This window comes from Anomaloglossus baeobatrachus, chromosome 1 (assembly GCF_048569485.1).
Source record: "Anomaloglossus baeobatrachus isolate aAnoBae1 chromosome 1, aAnoBae1.hap1, whole genome shotgun sequence".
Taxonomy (NCBI): Eukaryota; Metazoa; Chordata; class Amphibia; order Anura; family Aromobatidae; genus Anomaloglossus; species Anomaloglossus baeobatrachus.
In genome coordinates, this window is record NC_134353.1 from 227,675,104 (window position 1) to 227,695,665 (window position 20,562).

The window sequence follows — 20,562 nt, forward strand, 5'->3', positions numbered from 1 at the left end:
CTCCTTTGTGGCAATTGTCCGTTTCATAGGAGGGCTACAAAGAACGCAGTTAACTATGTTCTTGGGATTCTCCGAAAAAGATACCTCTGCAGTAGAGCCCGTCGTCACTGTGCTATAGGCTGTGACTTGCATAATGAAAAAAAAATTTCTCTCTTTGTATTGGAAAGACTGGTTGTTCAGCTTTCTCTCCAGCTTTTGTCAGCTTGGCACATCCATCAAGATAAGCAGGATGTTACACAGATCTTCATTGCTGCAGCACTTGTAGCTCAAGGCCACAGAATTTTTGGAGTTTGCCATTTAGGAATGTTACACTGGATGCAAACCATCAGACTGTATTGTAGCCTGGGGGTACACCGTGCCCGTGGCCACGCACTATTTCCCTTTTTATTAGTAGGTGATTGGCAGTAATAGTGCTGGTCACTTGCCCTTTATAATGTAAATACATGGATATAACTTCAGTCTGTGGGGAATCGAAGCATCGGCTTTACAGGAAGGAGGATTTCTTCCATGCAGAAATCAGTAGTGATACCGCAGCCGCTGCTCCATCGTCATAATCAGTATTTTGTGTACTTTTCAGTAAAATATGAAGTTATTCACATTCTCCTCTATGGAGACTAAAATAGTGCACGGTAGATCTCAGTTGGACATGCAAGTTATACATGAGACTAACTTTTTTTTCTTTTCCTTAGCTTGTACTGTGTGAATATAAAGTTTTCTTTTTAATATGAATTCATGTAGGCATACAGTGGTACATGTCAGAGGCATCCACTAGAAAAATCCTACTGCCATATGCTGCAAACTGTTTGAATAGACCCCGAGGTGTATTTGCCGTATCCTGTAAAGAAAGCTTGGTTATCCTACAGCATTAAAGGGAATCTGTCCCACATTTTTGCTACTTAATCTGAGAGCAGCATAATGTAGGGGCTGAGATCCTGATTCCAGCGATGTGTCACATACTGGGCTGCTTAGTGTAGTTTTGATAAAATCACTGTTTAATCAGCAGTAGATTATCATTAAAGGACTGCTTGGTTCATTGCCAGGTAGTCCAGCATATTCATGAGCTCTGTATAGCTGCTAGATCTGCATCATAGAAATCATTGATTTTTATCAAAATGACAGAAAACAGCCCAGTAAGTGACACATTGCTGCAATCGGGGTCTCTGTGTCTACATTATGCTGCTCTCAGATGGGGGAGCAAACACCTGGTGACAGATTCCGTTTGAATGCTTCATTTTCGCAAATGGGAACACTCCTTTAAAAGAAGTGTTATCATCCTAATATGCAAAATAAACTATTTAAATATTTATGTAGGGGATTTGGTCCCTTGAGAAATCATACCTGCAGTATAGATATGGGGCGATTCATCACAGCTTTTTTGCCAGAATTCTGGTGTGAAATGCTTTGAAAAGTTGCCAGATTTTGGTGTGAGGCTGAACTTAGTTTTGGGACTTATGGCCAGGGCTGTGGAGTCGGTAAGCCAAACCTTCGACTCCGACTCCGACTCCTCAAATTCTCTTGCACCGACTCCGACTCCGACTCCGGCTCCGACTCCGACTCCGGCTCCTACATATATTGCTTATAGTTAGGTGAAAAATTTATTGTAGTACATGAATATGTGTATGTGAACATCAGACATTTAATAATTTTTATGATACAATAATCAAGATATTTGGATAGAACATAAAATATATTTATTGGAATACAACTTTAGAACACAAAAAACTCTAATAAATTGTAAATATGTAATACACTATGTAATATACAGTAGATTACATATATATCTTGTGTGTGTATATACACTGTGTATATATATATATATATATATATATATATATATATATATATATATATATATATATATTTTACATATTTACAATTTATTCGTTTTTTGTGTTCTAAAGTTGTATTCCAATAAATATTTTATGTTCTATCCAAATATCTTGATTATTGTATCATAAAAACAATTAAATGTCTGATGTTCACATTGTACTACAATAAATTTTTCACTTAAATATAAGCATTATACTAAATGTTATTATTTAGTAAAATATTCAGCACATTCTGCATTGCACTCCTGTCCCCAATTTATTATATATTTTAGGAGTCGGAGTCGGTGCATTTTATACCGACTCCGACTCCACCAAAATGAGCTCCGACTCCGACTCCACGACTCCGACTCCACAGCCCTGCTTATGGCGTTCTCCCCCCATTTTCACTCCACTCTGACAAGTGGGGGGGAAACTGACTCCCATTAAGTGAAATGGCTTCTATGTCGCTGTCAAACTCCATTTATAGGATGCATACATTTTAGGCTTTGGTCACACACTGCATCTTTTCTTAAGTACAAAGATGCAGCGTTTTTGGCCCCAAAAAATGCACCCGCGGCAAAAAACACATGCGTTTTTTACGCGTTTACCACATTTTGGCCAATGTGTTTAAGTCAAATCTATCGACTGGAAGGGCTCAAAAATGCTGGAAAAAAACACAAGAATTGACATGCTGCATCTTGGCTGCATCTTCAAAAATGCAGGTAAAAAAAAATGCCCAGTGTAGACAGCAAAATCTCATAGACTTTGGTGGGGGAAGGAAATACTGCATATAGGTGCATCTTTGTGACCTCAAAAATGCACCAGAAACGCAGTAAAAGATGCAGTGTGTGAACATGCTTATTGTGGTCTTTTAATGCGCCATTTCCACTTTGGGCTTTCTAGAAACAAGTTAAAAGCGACCGAATCTGGAAAGTTGTGCTGCTTTTTCATTGCCTTTTCCACTTAGTCTATGTTCTAGCATCAGTTCACTCATTAAAAGAGATTTTTGTAGCATTTTAGTGTCAAAGTGGGTCTATGACCAGATCTCACAATATAAACTGTGTGCATCAAATAGATCTTATGGGGAGATAAGGTATGCACACCAGTGACTATGTAAGGGGAATACATGGAATAGCAGAAACTGCTGTGTGAATTCTGACTAGAAAAATCCAATAGCTATATGTAAGAGTGAAAATGTGAAAAATGGAATCTGCATTACTGCCATGAACATATGAATCAAGAGAAATTTAGCTACTCACAATGCAATAGAGCCCCAACACTACGCCAAAGTATTTCTCTACGTTGGGGTCCCTAGCTTGTGTGTGTCCTCTCATGCAGTTAAAAAACTTACCGTGTATGGGAAGCTGAGACCCAGGCTATTTATGCGTATGATATGGATTGGCAATAGGTGTGGTTGGGGAGGGTTCACAAACGAAAAACTACTAACAATAAGGAATAACGTTTGGAACACCATTCTAAGTCCAAACTGGGTGCAAAAACCTAAAAAAAATCACTATGGGGAGATAAGGTATGCACACCAGTGACTATGCAAGGGGAATACATGAAATAGCAGAAACTGCTGTGTGAATACACACAATACTAGGGACCCCAACGTAGAGAAATACTTTGGCGTAGTGTTGGGGCTCTATTGCATTGATCAATTCAGTAGCTAAATTTCTCTTGATTCATATGTTCATGGCAGTAATGCAGATTCCATTTTTCACATTTCATTCTTACATATAGCTATTGGATTTTTCAAGTCAGTATTCACACAGCAGTTTCTGCTATTTCATGTATTCCCCTTACATAGTCACTGGAGTGCATACCTTATCTCCCCATAGTGATGTTTTTTTAGGTTTTTGCACCCAGTTCAGACTTAGAATGGTGTTCCAAACGTTATTCCTTATTTCAAATAGATCTTAGACCTTAAAGAGAATCTGTTAGTAGGATCAACCCACCTAAGCCAACTATATGGCCATGTAAGATCTAATAGGCTGGACACAGCTCTGTGTGAGAGTCTTCCTCCAGAGCTTCTGAATGAAAGGGGACATTACCAGTAAGAGACATGTAATGACTGACAGTCTGGCCTCACAATGCCACACAGCTCTGCAGTGAGGGCAGAGCTGACATGACAGATGACATTTTGTCTTATTGCAAAAAAACCAAAAACATTCTGTATTAAAGCTGTCTTCTCACAGTGCTTGAGCTTCCATTACACCGGCAGCCAGTGTGTGGGGAATGGGCAGTACAGCAGAACTGACAGCTCTGAGAGGACAGCTGCAAATGTGCCTGTTGTCTTGGTTATAATCAGACAGAGCTGCCAGCACTATGACAGGATCGGTGCTGCCAATGTTTGTAAAGAGACAAGCTTCACTTCACTTGTTGGCTCTGCTGGATTGTTTGCTCTGTCACACACAGTTCTGAAGTGAGATCAGAACTGTCAGTCATTACATGTCTCACACTGATGATGCCTCCTTTTATTTACCAGAAGCTCTGGAGTCAGATTCTCAGGGAGTTCTGTGTCCGACCCATAGATCTTTACAGCTCATTTACATGTATGAAAAATATGGCTTTATCTGGAATAAGACATTGGATTGCAGATATGAATTTATTCAATTGTCTGTGATCTTATAGGCTCAAGTTTCGACTTCTGACGTGTTTTCTAAACAAGTATACCAGCCTCATCAGGGCTGAGATATCAGTGATAATTTATGTTGTGAAGTTTGGTGACCGATCCGCTCTGAAGTAGTCTGAGGGTTAGTTGTGCCTCGGAGATTGAGGACATAATGCTGTTCTAAGTGCAGCCATCGTGTCAGTCTAGCCACACACTCCAGAAATGTTGGCGTAGCATTCAGGGCTGTGGAGTCGGTAAGCCAAACCTTCGACTCCGACTCCGACTCCTCAAATTCTCTTGCACCGACTCCGACTCCGGCTCCGACTCCGACTCCGGCTCCGACTCCGACTCCGGCTCCTACATATATTGCTTATAGTTAGGTGAAAAATTTATTGTAGTACATGAATATGTGTATGTGAACATCAGACATTTAATAATTTTTATGATACAATAATCAAGATATTTGGATAGAACATAAAATATATTTATTGGAATACAACTTTAGAACACAAAAAACTGTAATAAATTGTAAATATGTAATACACTATGTAATATACAGTAGATTACATATATATCTTGTGTGTGTATATACACTGTGTGTATATGTGTATATATATATATATATATATATATATATATTACATATTTACAATTTATTAGTTTTTTGTGTTCTAAAGTTGTATTCCAATAAATATTTTATGTTCTATCCAAATATCTTGATTATTGTATCATAAAAACAATTAAATGTCTGATGTTCACATTGTACTACAATAAATGTTTCACTTAAATATAAGCATTATACTAAATGTTATTATTTAGTAAAATATTCAGCACATTCTGCATTGCACTCCTGTCCCCAATTTATTATATATTTTAGGAGTCGGAGTCGGTGCATTTTATACCGACTCCGACTCCGACTCCACCAAAATGAGCTCCGACTCCGACTCCACGACTCCGACTCCACAGCCCTGGTAGCATTGTCACTAATCGTGTTGGGGGATTATCACTTCATATCTCCTCTTTCCAGAAATAAACCTCCAGCTCCTACTTCTGTCCTGAGCTGTATACTTGTGCTTGTCGTAATGGCTTCCAGTGGGGTGCAGTTCTGCGTCACACACGGATGTCTGTCGGTTCTCAGCAGACTGACTGTTCTCCTCCGGTGTTCTCCTCCGGTGTTCTCCTCCGGTGTTCTCCTCGGTTGCTCCACCATAGCCAGGTGCAGAGTGGTTTTTGGTTCTTCAGGTTAGAGATACAAGGCAGTGATGTGTTAGTAGGTAATATATGGAGGGGCATTATTTGGCTATCCTGCTGGCTCCTGAGGGCCATGGTTAGCACAGGCTTCCACTTTTCGGCGTGTCCCTGCCAGTGTGTGGTACTGCTGTACATGTATTAGTGGCTGTTTGTATTCTGCTCTTGTGTTTCTGTCTATCTATAGATGCAGATTAGCCATCCGAGTCACGTTTACTACATAAGTGAGTGCTGTGTGAGGGTCTGGATTGGCACATTCCTGGCTCCTCCTGCCGCCTGGATTTGGCATTGTGATATCCATAGAGACACCCACTAGTGACTGATTACCCGGAGCAGACTCCAGGCCGCCTGCCAAATGTGGCCGCTTTTTTTTTTCCTCTCTAAAGGTCTTAACTGCTTATTATCCTCCGGGCTGTGAGACTGTCCGGGCAGGAGCCCGCGTCCTCACGTCTGCGCACATTGGCTTCTTACACTTGTTGCTTTTCTTTGTAAGGTTTTTAGGTTGCGGTCACATATCCGTCAGTGCTTTTGTCACAATTACACAGATCTTGAGTGGCAGTGTAGCTCTGTGCAGCATTCTTTCCTGTCTAAGCAGACACTTTAGCTTAACCCCATGGACCCCGATATAAATAGAGATTTGCTTGGCCCTGCTGCGGTCTATAGAGGTAGATACAAGGATTTGGCTGCAGTTTTGTGTTAAATCTGCACTAAAAAAAGCATAAAAGAAACCGATGTGTGCACATAGCCTTACACTACCAGCTCACAGCCACTACTTAAGAAAAGCTAGGCTACAAAGTAATCTAGAAGGAATGCGACATCCTCCATACATGTGTAGAGACGAGGAACATTGCTGTATTCAGTAAGTTGTCAAGTCTGTGATTTTATAAACACCAATCTTTATAGTTCATGTCCGTTTCTCTCTACGTATATCTGTTCATCAGTACAAGTTTAGTGGGGTCCGATGCCGTACACACCCAGCAAATAGCGTTTTTCACCACACGTTAGGTGTATGGAGCCAATCAGCCTTGTACACTTAGTGGCTGCTGCACCTCAGCTCTTCCGGTCTTCGGTAGGAGAGAACCCACACTGATATCTGAAACGGGGGGGACAAGCGCATCGCTGACTGCTGCCCATTCAGTTATGACCGCTTGTCTGAGAGCCTAGCGGTGTATGGGCTCAAAGGAGCCATTCACAGCCCAAGGGGCACTTCAGCCACTTTTTCATTGACTTGTAGTCCTGGTCTCTCAGAACCTTACTCCTCAAAACTTGGCATGTCTGAGGTTTTATGGGATAGGTACTGTATACATTGCTAGTGATGACTATGTGAGCCCTTGGGTGTAAGGGATATTGAGAACAGGCTCGTATTGGGTACAATATTTGTTGATGTATCCGTATTCGCCTACAATCCTACGACTCCTGTTACACCACAAATCGTAATAATACTAATAAAAAAAAACAAAAAACTTTGGCACCAAAATATTCTGCAGCACTTTACAATTAGACAGGGACATGTACAGACAATAACCACAAAAACAGAGTAACCCACAGTTCACCAGTTACAGGAGGGATGAGGGACCTACTCATAAGCTACAATCTACAAGGAAATAGGGGGAACACAATAGGTTGCACATGCTTGTTATGTATGGTCCAGCCATCATTATAGGGGTTTTCATAAAAATCTGCATGATCTGGTCATCAGTCAGTATCAGTCTAAGTGCAATTAACAGGTGCTATTATGTGTATAGAGGATGTGAAGGCAGATGAATAGTAGGGAGCAAATTATAGTCAACATTTAGAAGGAGGGAACAGGGGAAAGGTAGGTTAGTGAGTTGAGGTGATACGCCTGTCTAAAGAGATGTAATTTCAAAGCACGATTAAAAACAGGGCTGGATAGTAGTCTGATTGTTTCAGGTAGTGCATTCCAGAACACTGGTGCAGCACAAGAGAAGTCTTGCAGAGAGGAGTTGTATTATGGAGCATGTTAGTCTTAGATCAGTTGCAGAATTGAGGGCATGGGTAGGGTGATAGAGATATGGAAGGAGATGTAAAGCGGTGCAGAACTGTGGAGAGCTTTGTGGGTGAGAGAGAGAAGGTTATATTGTATTCTGTAGTGGATGGGAAACCAGTGCAATGACTGGCACAAGGTGGAAGCAGCAGTGAAGTGGCTGGGTAGAAATCCAGCCCTGTTTAGATAGAGGGAGCCTGAACAGTTAAGAGTTACAGTAGTCCAGATGAGAATGAATATGAGCGACATTAAGTGATTCTGCAGTTTCAAAAGTGAGAAAATGTTGGATTCTGGAGATGTTTTTAAGATGCAGGTGATATTAGCGAGTTAGTGATTAGCTACGGAGGATAAAGGAAAGTTCTATGTCAAATATGACCCCGAGACAGCAAGTGTACCGCTTCCAGCAAAGGGAATGAAATATCGCGTATAGGTCGGTTAGAGGGAGGAAACACGAGAAGTTCAGTTTTGGAGAACTCTAGCTTTAGATAGAGGCAGGACATGGTGTTAGACAGCGGACAGACAATCCCCGGTATTTTGTATTAATCAGTCTTGACAGAATCCAGCCTTTTCTAACATGTATGCCAGCGTCTCCAGGTCACTTGCGGTGCTGTAAAGTCGCCTGCTTTTAAATTGTTGTGCAGGAGGCATAAGAAAGGGTCACCTAAAGATAGCAGAAGCGGTGCCTGAGCCTGGAAGGGATCAGCTGTGCACATTCCCATACATGGCCAGGGAATAGGAGATGGCACCTTGCGGGAGTGGACGGGGGGGGCAGCAGGTGCTGAGCTGCCGTGCCCACTTTAAACACTTTTTAGAGACCGTCACAAAATGAACATTCCCCTTAATCCTGTACAGTCAGTTACACCATATTGCTTTAGTGTTTCCCCTGACGCACTGTGTTCTCTGCACCACTATTTCTTTTTTTCTTCAATCCCTGTAGATTTCCCTGAAGCATTAATGTCGGCAATAGCTGTACTTCCGGGTGTCTTACCTGTTCATTCAGTGTGACGCTAGTGAATGGCTTGTTGTCCTCAGATGCTCCCTTAGTGTGCTATGCCCGTCCTGCGACACCGGCTTCCCAACCTACTGCAGACAGCTCTCATTACAGATCACTATACAATGCAGCGCAAGAATAAAAAGCCTCACTTTTCTGTCAGAGGACATACAGAAGCACACGATATATTGTTTACCAGTCTCCTAAATCCAGTGGACTGCAGCAATGTGCAGATATTTACCAGAAAACATGGCACGTGCGGTGGACTCTTGCTCTGACAATAGTCTGAACAAACATTGGTGCCGATTTACTGAAATTGTCTAAAGGCAATAAACTAATGGGATTGCTGGAGAAAGCGGTGTACAGCGCTCGGGTCCCATATTCAGCTCCAGCCCATTTGACTGAGCTTTGCAGATGCCAGTTCTTTACTTAGGACAGGGCTCTGGATCTTATCACCTATCTTAGGAATAACCATTTCATTCTTGTTCCGCCTCTGGGACCTGCACCAATGGTAAAACGGGACATTTTTATTTGACAGGCAACTGTTACCTACTTTACAGAATAAAGCCGCAGGTCGGACGCCCGGCTCCTTTTCTCTTCTATGGGGCTGTTGGGGATAAAAGCTGAGTGCAGTGCATAGAGAATAAATGGGGCAGTGGTTGAATATGTGCACTGCCGCTCTAGCCTAATGGGGATAATCGTTCCCCATTCTTATCGGTGCAGGTCCGAGCAGTCAGACTCCCACCAATCAACAGGTTGTTCTGTGGAAAGGTGATTGTTTTGTTTTCACGGGACAACCACTTTAACATATAGCCTCAGGGCAAAAAAAATGGTGTTTACTAACCTTTCTATTCCCCGTCACTCTGGGTACCAGGAGGAAATTAACCGCTTTCAGTCATGGAGGTGCAGCCGGGACTGTTTCTCACCACTCGTGGTGACAGCTAGCTTAGCAGTAAATCAATGCAGGGCTGGCTGTCAGTCAGTGACTGTGCATGGAGTCGCTGCTTACTATGTACTGAGCACTGACTGACGTTTGGCCTTTGTGACTGAAAGCCTGAGGCTGCCAAGAGGAATAAAGTTAATCTCCCCTTGGTAACCAGGCTTTCAGTGAGACCCTGATTACCCTACAGATTAACCCCACATTTGGAGGTTAATAGCGGTTTTTCACATGACATATTCCCTTTAAAGTTTAGAGAACCCCTTTAACTTGCATTCCATGAATTAATTTATTCTTCTTTATAGATAATGTTTTCTTTTCAAATTGCAAGCGTTCACCATTGCAGAAAGCCAAAAACTATGTCCATAGATTGTACATGATGTGTGACTATTAACTTGTTTTACACCCTCAAACTGTTCTCAGCCAAATATAAAAAAGGGGGAAACGTCCTTGTATTGTATGCAATTATAGTAGTTTCAGTAGAATTTTTATTCCCTAAGGCTGCTTTCACACATCCGGCTTGAGCTCTGCGGCTCAATCCGGCTGTGCAAGCTATGCAACGGATGCGGTGAACACACCGCATCCTTTGCATAAGTTTTTCCTTTGCGGCCCGTCCGGTTTTTGCCGCTTGCGGCATAATACTGAGCATGCGCAGTGGCAAAACGGCATGCGGCGGCCGGATGCGGTTATTGCCGCATCCGGCCGCCATAGGCATGCATTGAAAAATGCGCCGCATCGGCCGAATGCGGCGCGATGCATTTTTTTTGCCGCACGAAAAAACGTGCCAGGCAACGTTCCATCCAGCCGCCGCATCGGCTAAATCTGCCGCATGCGGCAAAAACCGGACGGAACGCAAGGCCATGCGGCACAATGCGGCACTAATTAAATTCTATGCAGGAAAATCGCAACCGGCAGCAAAAAAAACGGTTGCGATTTTCCTGCAAAGTGCCGGATTGTACCGCATTGCAGAAACCGGAGGTGTGAAAGCAGCCTAATCCTTCCTACATATGTAACGTAGTGTAAATGTATTAAAATACTGCTCACCATCTTTTCCCAATGCCGCTCTGGTCCTCTTCTTGCTGACATGACGTGAAACCATGGCTCATTGGGTTTGTGTTGACTAGATGTCACCTTGTCAACATACGTTTGTGGAGTCTCCTAGCTATGTACTAGGTAAGGCTGGAGTCAGACTTGCGTGTGACCTGCACGAGGATCACATCGCCCAGACCAGCCGGCTTCTGGAGCGGGTGAGTTGCATAGAAATACATACAGCTGACCCGCTCCTGTCGGGTGAGAAGCCGGCTGGTCCACGCAAGTCTGACTCCAGCCTTAGCAGCACCGTCATAAGTAGTGGGCACTGTTTAGCCGCCAAGTGGGGCAGAAGAGGGCTGGAATGGCTCTGGACACTGGGGAAGATGGAGATCAGTAAGTATTGTAGTACATTTCCACTATCTTTACAGACATTTAGGAGAGATTATGAAAAAATATTCTGCTGTGACTCCAGTAAATTTGGGATGGTGATTCAGCCAGCATGTGCACCCAGCCTGGTTGTGCATTGCTCCATACTAAGCTTTCATATCGCTGCTTAACAAGGCAGCGTTACCATGCTGGAGTCTGGAATAGATTGTACGTATGTCTCGGATTTACACGGTACAGCAAAGAAGAAAACTTTGTGGCTTTAGGCTACTGGGATGTGTAACTGGTTTCTCCATATGTGTGCACCGCAGGCTTCTGCATTATTCATCAGCACAAGTAAGGGATCACTGGATTGAAAACAAATAAAAGCTCATTACTCCCAATTAATAGCTTGGGCGTTGGCAATAGCCATCATTTATGTTATGACAGTGCCTGTGGTTGATAAATGTGACAAGCCTGCGGAATACAGTTCTTCGTAGTGGAGGCTACCAATGCTTCTGGATTGTGACAGAAGGAATTTAGGTGCCTCATTGCTGTATCTCTGGAACATAAACGCACTCCTAGCTGCAATGATATAATGACATCTAGAATGATACTAAAGCATTACAGGGAAATCTTTCCATCTCTAATGCCACCATTTTCTTCATTCGCAGTTGAAGCGTCTGTACACAGCAGCAATGTTCACTGCACGGATAAGACCATTGAGGCGGCAGAGGCTCTGCTACACATGGAGTCTCCCACCATCCTCCGAGATTCCAGGAGTCCAGGTACTGTCTGTCTTTGGTTCTTCACTTACCCTATTGACTTGATTGCACATATGAGAACTGTATCTAAAATTAACCAGTTTCTGTAATGTGCCACTTTCTACTCTGCTCACACCCAGGAGCAAACAAAATGATAACTTGCTGATTGGTGTGTCCTGCACAGATATGGAAATTTTCGTTGCGGTGGGGGGGTGGCGGTTGGAGTGTAGTGGCGGCAGCAGCCCAGAGCCGGTACTCACACATCCCGAGCAGGTGACAGGGAGAAAGTGCAACACACAGCATACAAAGATGGCTGTGATCTGGACAGCCCAGCAGTATAGGGGTCAGAGCCCCACAACTGTTTTCTATGCACAGGGCGCTGCCGTATTTGAGGTGAGTAACTGTCGTTACTCACAGAAAATCCAAGATGGCAGCCCCCAGTGTTTCAGTAAAACAACTAGAATTAAATAAACAGTGAATTTATTTTGTATTAAAAATACTTTTATTTTATTATCACTATTAATACAAAAATAAAAAAAAAACCGCGACATCTTACCTTTTTAATAGCTGCCACTAAGTCCAAGATTACTGATGGCAAGCGTCTGAGGCACCCCTCTCCCCCATCATTAATCTGTAAGGCTACTTTCACACTTGCGTTGAACGGTATCCGTTGCATTGCGTTGTGTAACGGATGCAACGGATGTGTTGCATATAGTGACACAACGGATGCAACGGATGCTGCAAAACAACGCAATTCGTTTTGATTTTTTTTTTTTTTTTCCCGGTTTTACCAGCGGCAGACTATAGTGAACGATCATCTGATCGTTCCCTGCAGCCGGCCGCTGGGTGATCAGCTGATTGCTCCCAGTAGCCGGCCGCCGGGTGATCAGCTGATCGCTCCCGCCCGCCGGGTGATCAGCTGATCGCTCCCGGCTGCCGGGTGATCAGCTGATCGCTCCCTGCAGCCGGCTGCCGGGTGATCAGCTGATCGCTCCCGCCCGCCGGGTGATCAGCTGATCGCTCCCTGCAGCCGGCCGCCGGGTGATCAGCTGATCGCTGTCACTTGCCGGCGCCCGGGCATGCCGGCGGGCGGGCGCTCAGCTGAGCGCTGTGACTTGCCGGCGGCCGGGCATGCCGGCGGGCGGGCGCTCAGCTGAGCGCTGTGACTTGCCGGCGGCCGGGCATGCTGGTGGCCGGTCATTCAGCTGAGCGCTGTCGCTTGCCGGCAGCCGGGCGCTCAGCTGAACGTTCGGCCACCGCGAGCCAAAATAAAGTTTGATTTAAAAAAAAAAAAAAAAAAAAAGAGCATGCGCAGTGAAATCCAGAGGATTCCGCTGCTCAAAATAACGTTACATGCTGCGTTCCTCCCGCTGGGCGGAAGCAACGGAGCGTCGCCCAGCGGAAGCAACGCAGCTCCTTTTGGTACAATCCGTCAACCATACAAGTCTATGGGAAACAGCGGAATCCGTTAACGGATTCCGCTGTTTCCCAAAAGGGCGGATTGTAACGGAAGGAAAATAACGCAAGTGTGAAAGTACCCTAAGTGAAAGTAAATAAACACATACATACTTATTTGAAGTAAGACAAAAAAAAGCACCCTCTTTCACCACTTTATTAACCCCTCCATACACCACTCCAGGTCCGTTGTAATCGACAAATAACAATGGATCTTCCCACCGTAATAATATCAGACCCCACTTGTCTGCTGCACCTTGACTGGTTTCAGAAAAACGTCCTTTTTTTTTTTTTTTAAAAAAAATCAAACACTTTTTAAAAAAAAAAAAAAAAAGTGGGATCACCTCTACTTTTCATAATCAGCTAAGGTGCAGCAGACGGCTGAGGGTTGCAGCTGCTGTTCTGTTCTTTCTATTTCTCTTCTAGCTATTTTGTTTGTCCTTTAAAAAATGCATTAACAAAAACTCGGCTAGTTGCACCGAACGCGGCAAAAACGCATGCGGTTTTTTTTTTAAATCAGATCTTTTTTTATTAAATTATTAGGGATCAATACAGAGAGTATTTCACTTTTCATATAACTGATAATAAACAGATAAACACATGTGATTTATAAATCAGGTTCTTTCTCTGCATGTATGTAAATATAATAGAGTTCTCAAATCATAGTTATATTATATAGCTTGAGCCTACAAACCTCGTGGCTCTACAAATAAACAAAACTTAAATTATGCAATAATGCCTCAGACTAACAGGAACACCTCCTCCATCAGCCGTGTCGCTCCACATCATATTGCTATACTCTCCCGCCCCTCCCTCTCCGTGCAGTCATCCATGAAACCGTTCCAATCCTCTCTCACCTCTTCATTCAAAGTCCACTTCGTCACAGAAAAAACTAGTTTTAATTCCCTTCCTCACACATGCCATCACTGCAGGCACAACAGTAACCGGTCCAGCATTGCATCCCGAACCAGTGCACTAGAGGGTAGGCCTGGCAACTCCATCCATGGCCGCCAAATGTTGTAAAACTTTTTCAATGTTTTTCTTTTTAAATAAACTCCCCTTTCCAATCTTATGACGTTATTTAATTTGTTTTTGAGCTCTGGTAATGTTGGTGGTAGAGGGTCTAACCAGTGATATGCAAGTAGCTTTCTTGCTTGGTACAAGATACGGGCTATTCCCAGAGCTGTTGGAGAATCCGGATCCACTTCTCCTTCCCATAGACTCAACAGGCACAGGCGGGGCGACGGTGGTATTGTGATATGATATATTTGACCTATAAGTCCCAGGGTTTGGTTCCAGAAATCACCAATGTGTCCACACTCCCACATAACATGCATCAAATGGGCATCATCCTGTCCACACCTAACACACTGTGTGTTTGGTCTGAGTCCCACGCATGCGTTTTTTGATACATTTTTCTAGCAAGAAGTGCATTTTTTGGTGGAGAAACAAGACTGCAGTGTGCGCACATACCCTAATAGGATTAAAAAAAAAACCAAAAAAAAAAAACCGTTGTGCACAACCGACAACCCCTTCTTAATTTCTATATTTCCCCATGTACCGTAAAACAGCCTGTACATGCCTGTAGTGCAATGTCTGGGGATTGTGTGACGTTATGCCTCGTGAGCCATGCAGCCAACCAGCAGCTGCTAATGTATGTACCTAAACAGGGATCGCACTACACACGATGTGTTTATAGTCTAACCATGAAGAAGGATATGTCTGCACACAGCTGCTGACACAGAATGGTAGTTTTAATCTAAACTGTAGTTTTTTTTCTTTTATATTTTAATTATATGTGATATAATAAAATAAATAGTGTGATTTGTGGCAGTAGTAATCATATTCGTTAATAAACCCTATACAACTGCTTTAACCCAATCCTGACGTTGTGTTGTGTACATGGAAGGGCAGCTGTCACTGTTTTTGGTGGCACAGAGTAGATCTATAGAGAAGCACTTTAACACCAGAGGGATTTATTTGTTTTTCTTTTGCAAACACATTAAGTAATATTATCACCCGGAAATGTGCTATGGTAGATGGCAGCTTATCAGAGCTGGCCCTGTGTACAGCTTTCCTAGCTATGGTAACCTAATACACTCCATTAACCAGATATATACTTGTGATGGATATAGAGAGAAGGTGCATGATTGGGAAACTCATCTGTGTGTTTTTCTTATTACAGTGGAAGTCTATGTACCGCCGTGTGTGTCCACTCCAGAGTTTATCCACGCTGCCATGAGGCCAGATGTGATCACTGAGACTGTGGTGGAAGTGTCCACCGAGGACTCGGAGCCGATGGATTCCTCCCCCATACCAATATCTCTAGAGCTTGGAGAGCCCATGAAGAAGAAAAAAGGTACATTCATAGGCTGCCGTTTCATTTCTGCCGATTTCTAAAATGGTGTGTTACATAGTCTTTTTAGTTAACCCCTTAAGCCCCCGGACGTTTTGCGTTTTTCCATGTTTTTTTTTTTCCTTCCTCTTCCGAGAGCCGTAACTTTATTTTTCCGTCAATCTTGCTATATGATGGCTTGTTTTTTGCGGACCAAGTTGTAGGTTTAAATGAATGGAAAAAAGCAAAAAAATTTCAAGTGCGGAAAAACTGCAAAAAAAAGTGTGATCGCACAATAGTTTTTGGGATATTTTATTCACCTTGTTAACTATGCGGTAAAACTGATGTGTGGGTGTGATGTCTGAGGTCGGTGTGAGTTTGGAGACACCAAACGTGAATAGGTTTACTTGTGTCTAGGGGGGTTAAAAAAAAAATTCACAAGCGTGTCCAAAAAAGTGGTGCACATTTTGCGCCATTTTCTGAAACTCGTAGCGCTTCTCCTTTTTCGGTATCTATGGCTCAGTGATAGCTTTTATTTTTTGCATCTCGAGCTGATGTTTTTAACCGTACCATTTTTGTGCAGATGCTACATTTTGATCACCTGTTATTGCATTTTGCGCAAAATTTGTGGCGACCAAAAAATGGCATTTTGGCGTTTGGAATTTTTTTGCCGCTACACCATTTACCGATCAGATTAATTGATTCTATATTTTGATACATCGGGCATTTCTGAACGTGGCAATACCAAATATATGTATATATTTTTTTTTTACCCTTTAATTTTCAGTGGGGCGAAGGGGGGTGATTTGAACTTTTTTTTTTTTTTTTTTTTTTTCTTAAACAAGTTTTTTTTTTTTTTTTTACTAGGTCCCTTAGGGGGCTATATGGATCAGCAGTCTGGCCGCTCTTCCATTTCTCCAGATCACAGCTACAGAGCTGAGAGCTGCATAAATGCAGTATTCCGGCTTTGAGAGAAAGTGACTCGTGATAGCTACAGCCGTCATCACATGACCCTGTGCTACCAGTGAAACAACCGGAAGTCACGTGATCACGTCACCTGACTTCCGATGGGGGCGGGGTAAGTTATCATAATGACTGTGTGCATATACATGTCGCTGTTAGGCGTTAATAGTCGCCGGTGGAACGAGATTCCACTGTCGTCTAGCAGGCACATGTCAGCTGTTAAAATCAGCTGATATGTGTGCGGATCGCCGCAGCCTGCCCACGGCAGGGGGCGTAGATTAACCTCACACGATCCATGACGTACCCAGTACGTCATAGGTCACTAAGGGGTTAATGCTCCCCATTGGATTACATAAAAGCTTTGTACGTATAATGGAATATCAATGAACAAGGTTCTAATGGCCTTTACTGTATTCTCATATAGCTGGTCGTAAACCAAAGATGCAGCAACCAACATTTGCCAATGGCTCGCCAGATTTGGGAATAAAGAAGAAACCACGGGAAGGAAAAGGTAAAAAAGAAAAGAAATTAAAGGGAACATAAAATTCTATTTATGCTGCCTGAACTACAGCAGCATGAATCAGAGCCTGGCGGTGTGATTGCAGCCAGGAATGTTACAATCTGGAAAGCTGCGATGTTTCAGAGGAGATGTAGTTAGAAAAGCAGGCCAGAGATCGGACTAGTCCAGTGGGGCTCCCAGCTGCCTTCTCCCTACCCGCTCTAGTTAATTGACCAATATCTTTCATTATATACACATATTAGAGAACTGTCCGATGGGTTATCCATACTCTGACCATCACAACAAAGCTTATACTCTCCTCCCGTGCCAGCCTGGTTCCAGCAGTGCCGGCACTCGCATTTCTGAGACTCATGTCAGGTGGTTACGTCACACGAGCCTCACTCCCAATCAGCGCCATCTTCTCTCCCTGCCTTTTAAGTGAGGGATGCGACTAGCCACTCAGTTTTTGTTGATTATTTGTATGTCCGCAGTGGTTTTGCACTGCGCTCGTGTGACATACCTACTTCACATGAGCCACAGGAAAGAGAGTGCCATCACTGGTGGAACCGTGCTGGTATGGCAGGGGAGTATAAGCGCTTTTGTTTTAATGGAGGCAAACAAGTGGAATGAGAATGGGTATTCCTATTAGTGGAAAGCCCCCTTTAACTAGGGCAGGGAGAAGCTAGCTTGATGCCACATCGGTCTAGTTGGATCTTTCTATAGTTTCTGGCTGGTTTTTCAAACTTCATCTTCTCTGAACAAAAAGGAGACAGCTGCACACAGCAGTGCTGAGATATGCGGAACAATGAATATGGGAATATAGACATGCATTACTTCTATGAAAAAAACATGGAAAAATTGAGATACTTAGCACACAAAATAGGCCAGACTTTATGTGAGCCCAACAGCCAGTGGCAAGGCAACGTCATTTTTGTTGGTTCCTTATTAGTTGAGCGAGTACCTAACTATTGGTAATCGGTATACTCATAACGAGTACTGTATAATACTCGCGTATTCGTTCTGAATAGCTTGTGCAATGCAAATCAATGGGGAAAAATTCACAAAGTAATGAGTAACCTGAATGCCGTACTATTCGTGCGAGTAGCGGAATTTGGGTTACTTCCATTGCGAGTATTCCCCATTGACTTGCATTGCACACGCTATTCGGAATGAATACCTAATGAGTATTAGACAGTATTCGTTATGAGTATAGCGAGTACAAATAGGGGCTAGAGTTGAGCGAGTACCTATCAAACTAATGCCTCTTTGGCTTAAAAATACCTGCATTTTATGGGCGGACAGGAACCTGGAAATGGAGAATTAACATTGAGCACTCCTGCTCTTCAGCCTCGTACAATCAGAAGGCATAACCCTGTAATTTAAGAAAAAGACTGATGGCACATCCTATCTTTTTTAATAGCAGTAATGCATGTTTATATTCAGATATTCATTGCTCCACATATCTTTGCACTGCAAAATGCAAGTCTCCTTTGTTACTATGTTTCATATTCAGTTTGCAGCTGTTCACATTAGAAAGATAGGATGTGCCATCAGTCTTTTTCTTAATCTTCTCTAAGGCCAAGTTCACATTTCCGCTAAAATCTATCAGTCACAATCCGCTGCTCTTGTAAACAACGGAATCCGTTTAGCGGATTCCGCTGCTCCCATAGACTTGTATGAGCAGCGGATTGTGACTGATGATGCTGCGTTGCACCCTCCGCCCGACTGATCAGTCGTGGAACGACTGACCGCCGGGCGGGGGGAACGCAGCATGTAACGTTTTTTGAGCAGCGAGATCCGTCGGATTTCGCTGCGCATGCTCTCTGGCTCCCTGCACACGTCACCAGCTTTGGTTGGTTACCCGATATTTACCCTGGTTACGGTGCAAGGAGCCAGCGGTGTAGGCCCGTAACCAAGGTAAATATCGGGTAAACATCGGGTGCTTTGCTGTTACCCGATATTTAGGCTGGTTACGTGTGCAGGGAGGCCGACACTTCCCCGCTCAGCCCCGCCCCCTCCCGCACTCCGCACATGTATGTACACACACACACCTGTCCCCAGCCATGCAGACAAGCACTGCCACTGACACCCTCGTCTGGCCCCGCCCCCCGCTCGGCTCCGCCCCCTCCCGCACTTTGCATGTGCACACACACACACACATGCATACATACATACATACATGCACATACACACACTCACTCACACATACACTCACCTGTCCCCAGCCATGCAGACCGCAGCACTTCCACTGACATCTTCAGCGCCTGGCCCCGCCCCCCGCTCGGTTCCGCCCCTTCCCGCATTCAGCATGTGTGTATATATACACACACACACACACACACACACTCACCTGTCCTGCAGTCCCTGCGGCACTGACGTCCTCAGTGCCACGGCCCCGCTCGGCTCCCCTCCCCCCCGAACTCCGCCCCCCGCACACAACGGAATCCGACAAAGAATTCTGTTCTTTGTCATCCGTTGTACAGCGTTGAACAGCGCATCAGTCACATGCGTCAAGCGACGCATGTGACTGATACAAAACAACTGAAGTGTGAACTTAGCCTAAAACACAGCAGCTTTCAGAGTGAAACAACCTGGCTGTGATCATACCACCAGCCTCAGATTCATGATGCCCATGGCTTGGGTAGCATGAATCCAATGACAGCTTTACTTTATATGTCATGTTTCCCAGAAATTGTATAAAGATATTCTGAAATATTGAAAGTCAGCTTTATATTACAAAGAAAAAAGCTTGCGGGTTTTGTAATATTGCTGAGAAATTACTATCTAAATAGAAAAAAACACAAACTAGAAATCTTGTCGTTTGCCACTCTTCCCGTACTTTACTGAATTCAGCAGTCTCTATATCATAATGGGAGTAGAGCTGGGCTCAACTTCTATATAGGACAGGTGCTTGAAGGAAAGTCTACAGATAATGTGATAGATCCCAAGCACTCAATCAGACAAAGGTAATGCAAAAAAGGGTTTTTTATTTTTGAATTATGTGCAAAAAGAAAAAATGCCACTACCGATAGGCCGAAATGTTGGCTTGGCTTTGCTCTATGTTAGGCCTTTGTCAAGGTCTTGCGTTTGTGAGAGACCATGGAACATGGACGAGTCAAACGTCCGAGGATTGTACCACGGGTAGGGCGTTTTTGCTTTTCAGGCGTAGTACGCCACAGTCAGGGAGAAGCGAGAGGCTAGGGGAGAGGTGGAGGAAGTGCCTTATGGGCACCTGGAATGGGGACAGAGTCCCAGAGGAGCAGGCAGGAAGCGTGTGGCCACACGTCTCCTGCCTGCTCCTCTGGGACTCTGTCCCCATTCCAGGTGCCCATAAGGCACTTCCTCCACCTCTCCTCTATATCCTAAGTCAGGATTACAATAACAGATAAGGAGGTAATGCCGGATCCACCATATACAACGGGTGATATCACAGCTCACCTTTCCCACTTCCATGCATAACAACCACTCTCTGGATCCGAGCATGCTTCGTTTATACTTTTCTACAAGTGAGTAGGGTCAGCAAATTTCTGCTTCTTTCATTTGGATGT

General features: G+C 43.8%; 1 protein-coding gene across 3 annotated transcripts in view; it reads left to right on the top strand.

The window, feature by feature from the left end:
• Window positions 1-20,562, top strand: part of ELF2 (E74 like ETS transcription factor 2) — a 170,509-nt gene that overhangs the window by 143,069 nt on the left and 6,878 nt on the right. For all 3 annotated transcript variants that reach the window (XM_075348542.1, XM_075348550.1, XM_075348559.1), the window contains 3 exons: window positions 11,673-11,786; window positions 15,403-15,576; window positions 16,940-17,026. In XM_075348542.1, the coding sequence (XP_075204657.1) occupies window positions 11,673-11,786; window positions 15,403-15,576; window positions 16,940-17,026 (375 nt within the window). The remainder of the gene's footprint in view (window positions 1-11,672; window positions 11,787-15,402; window positions 15,577-16,939; window positions 17,027-20,562) is intronic.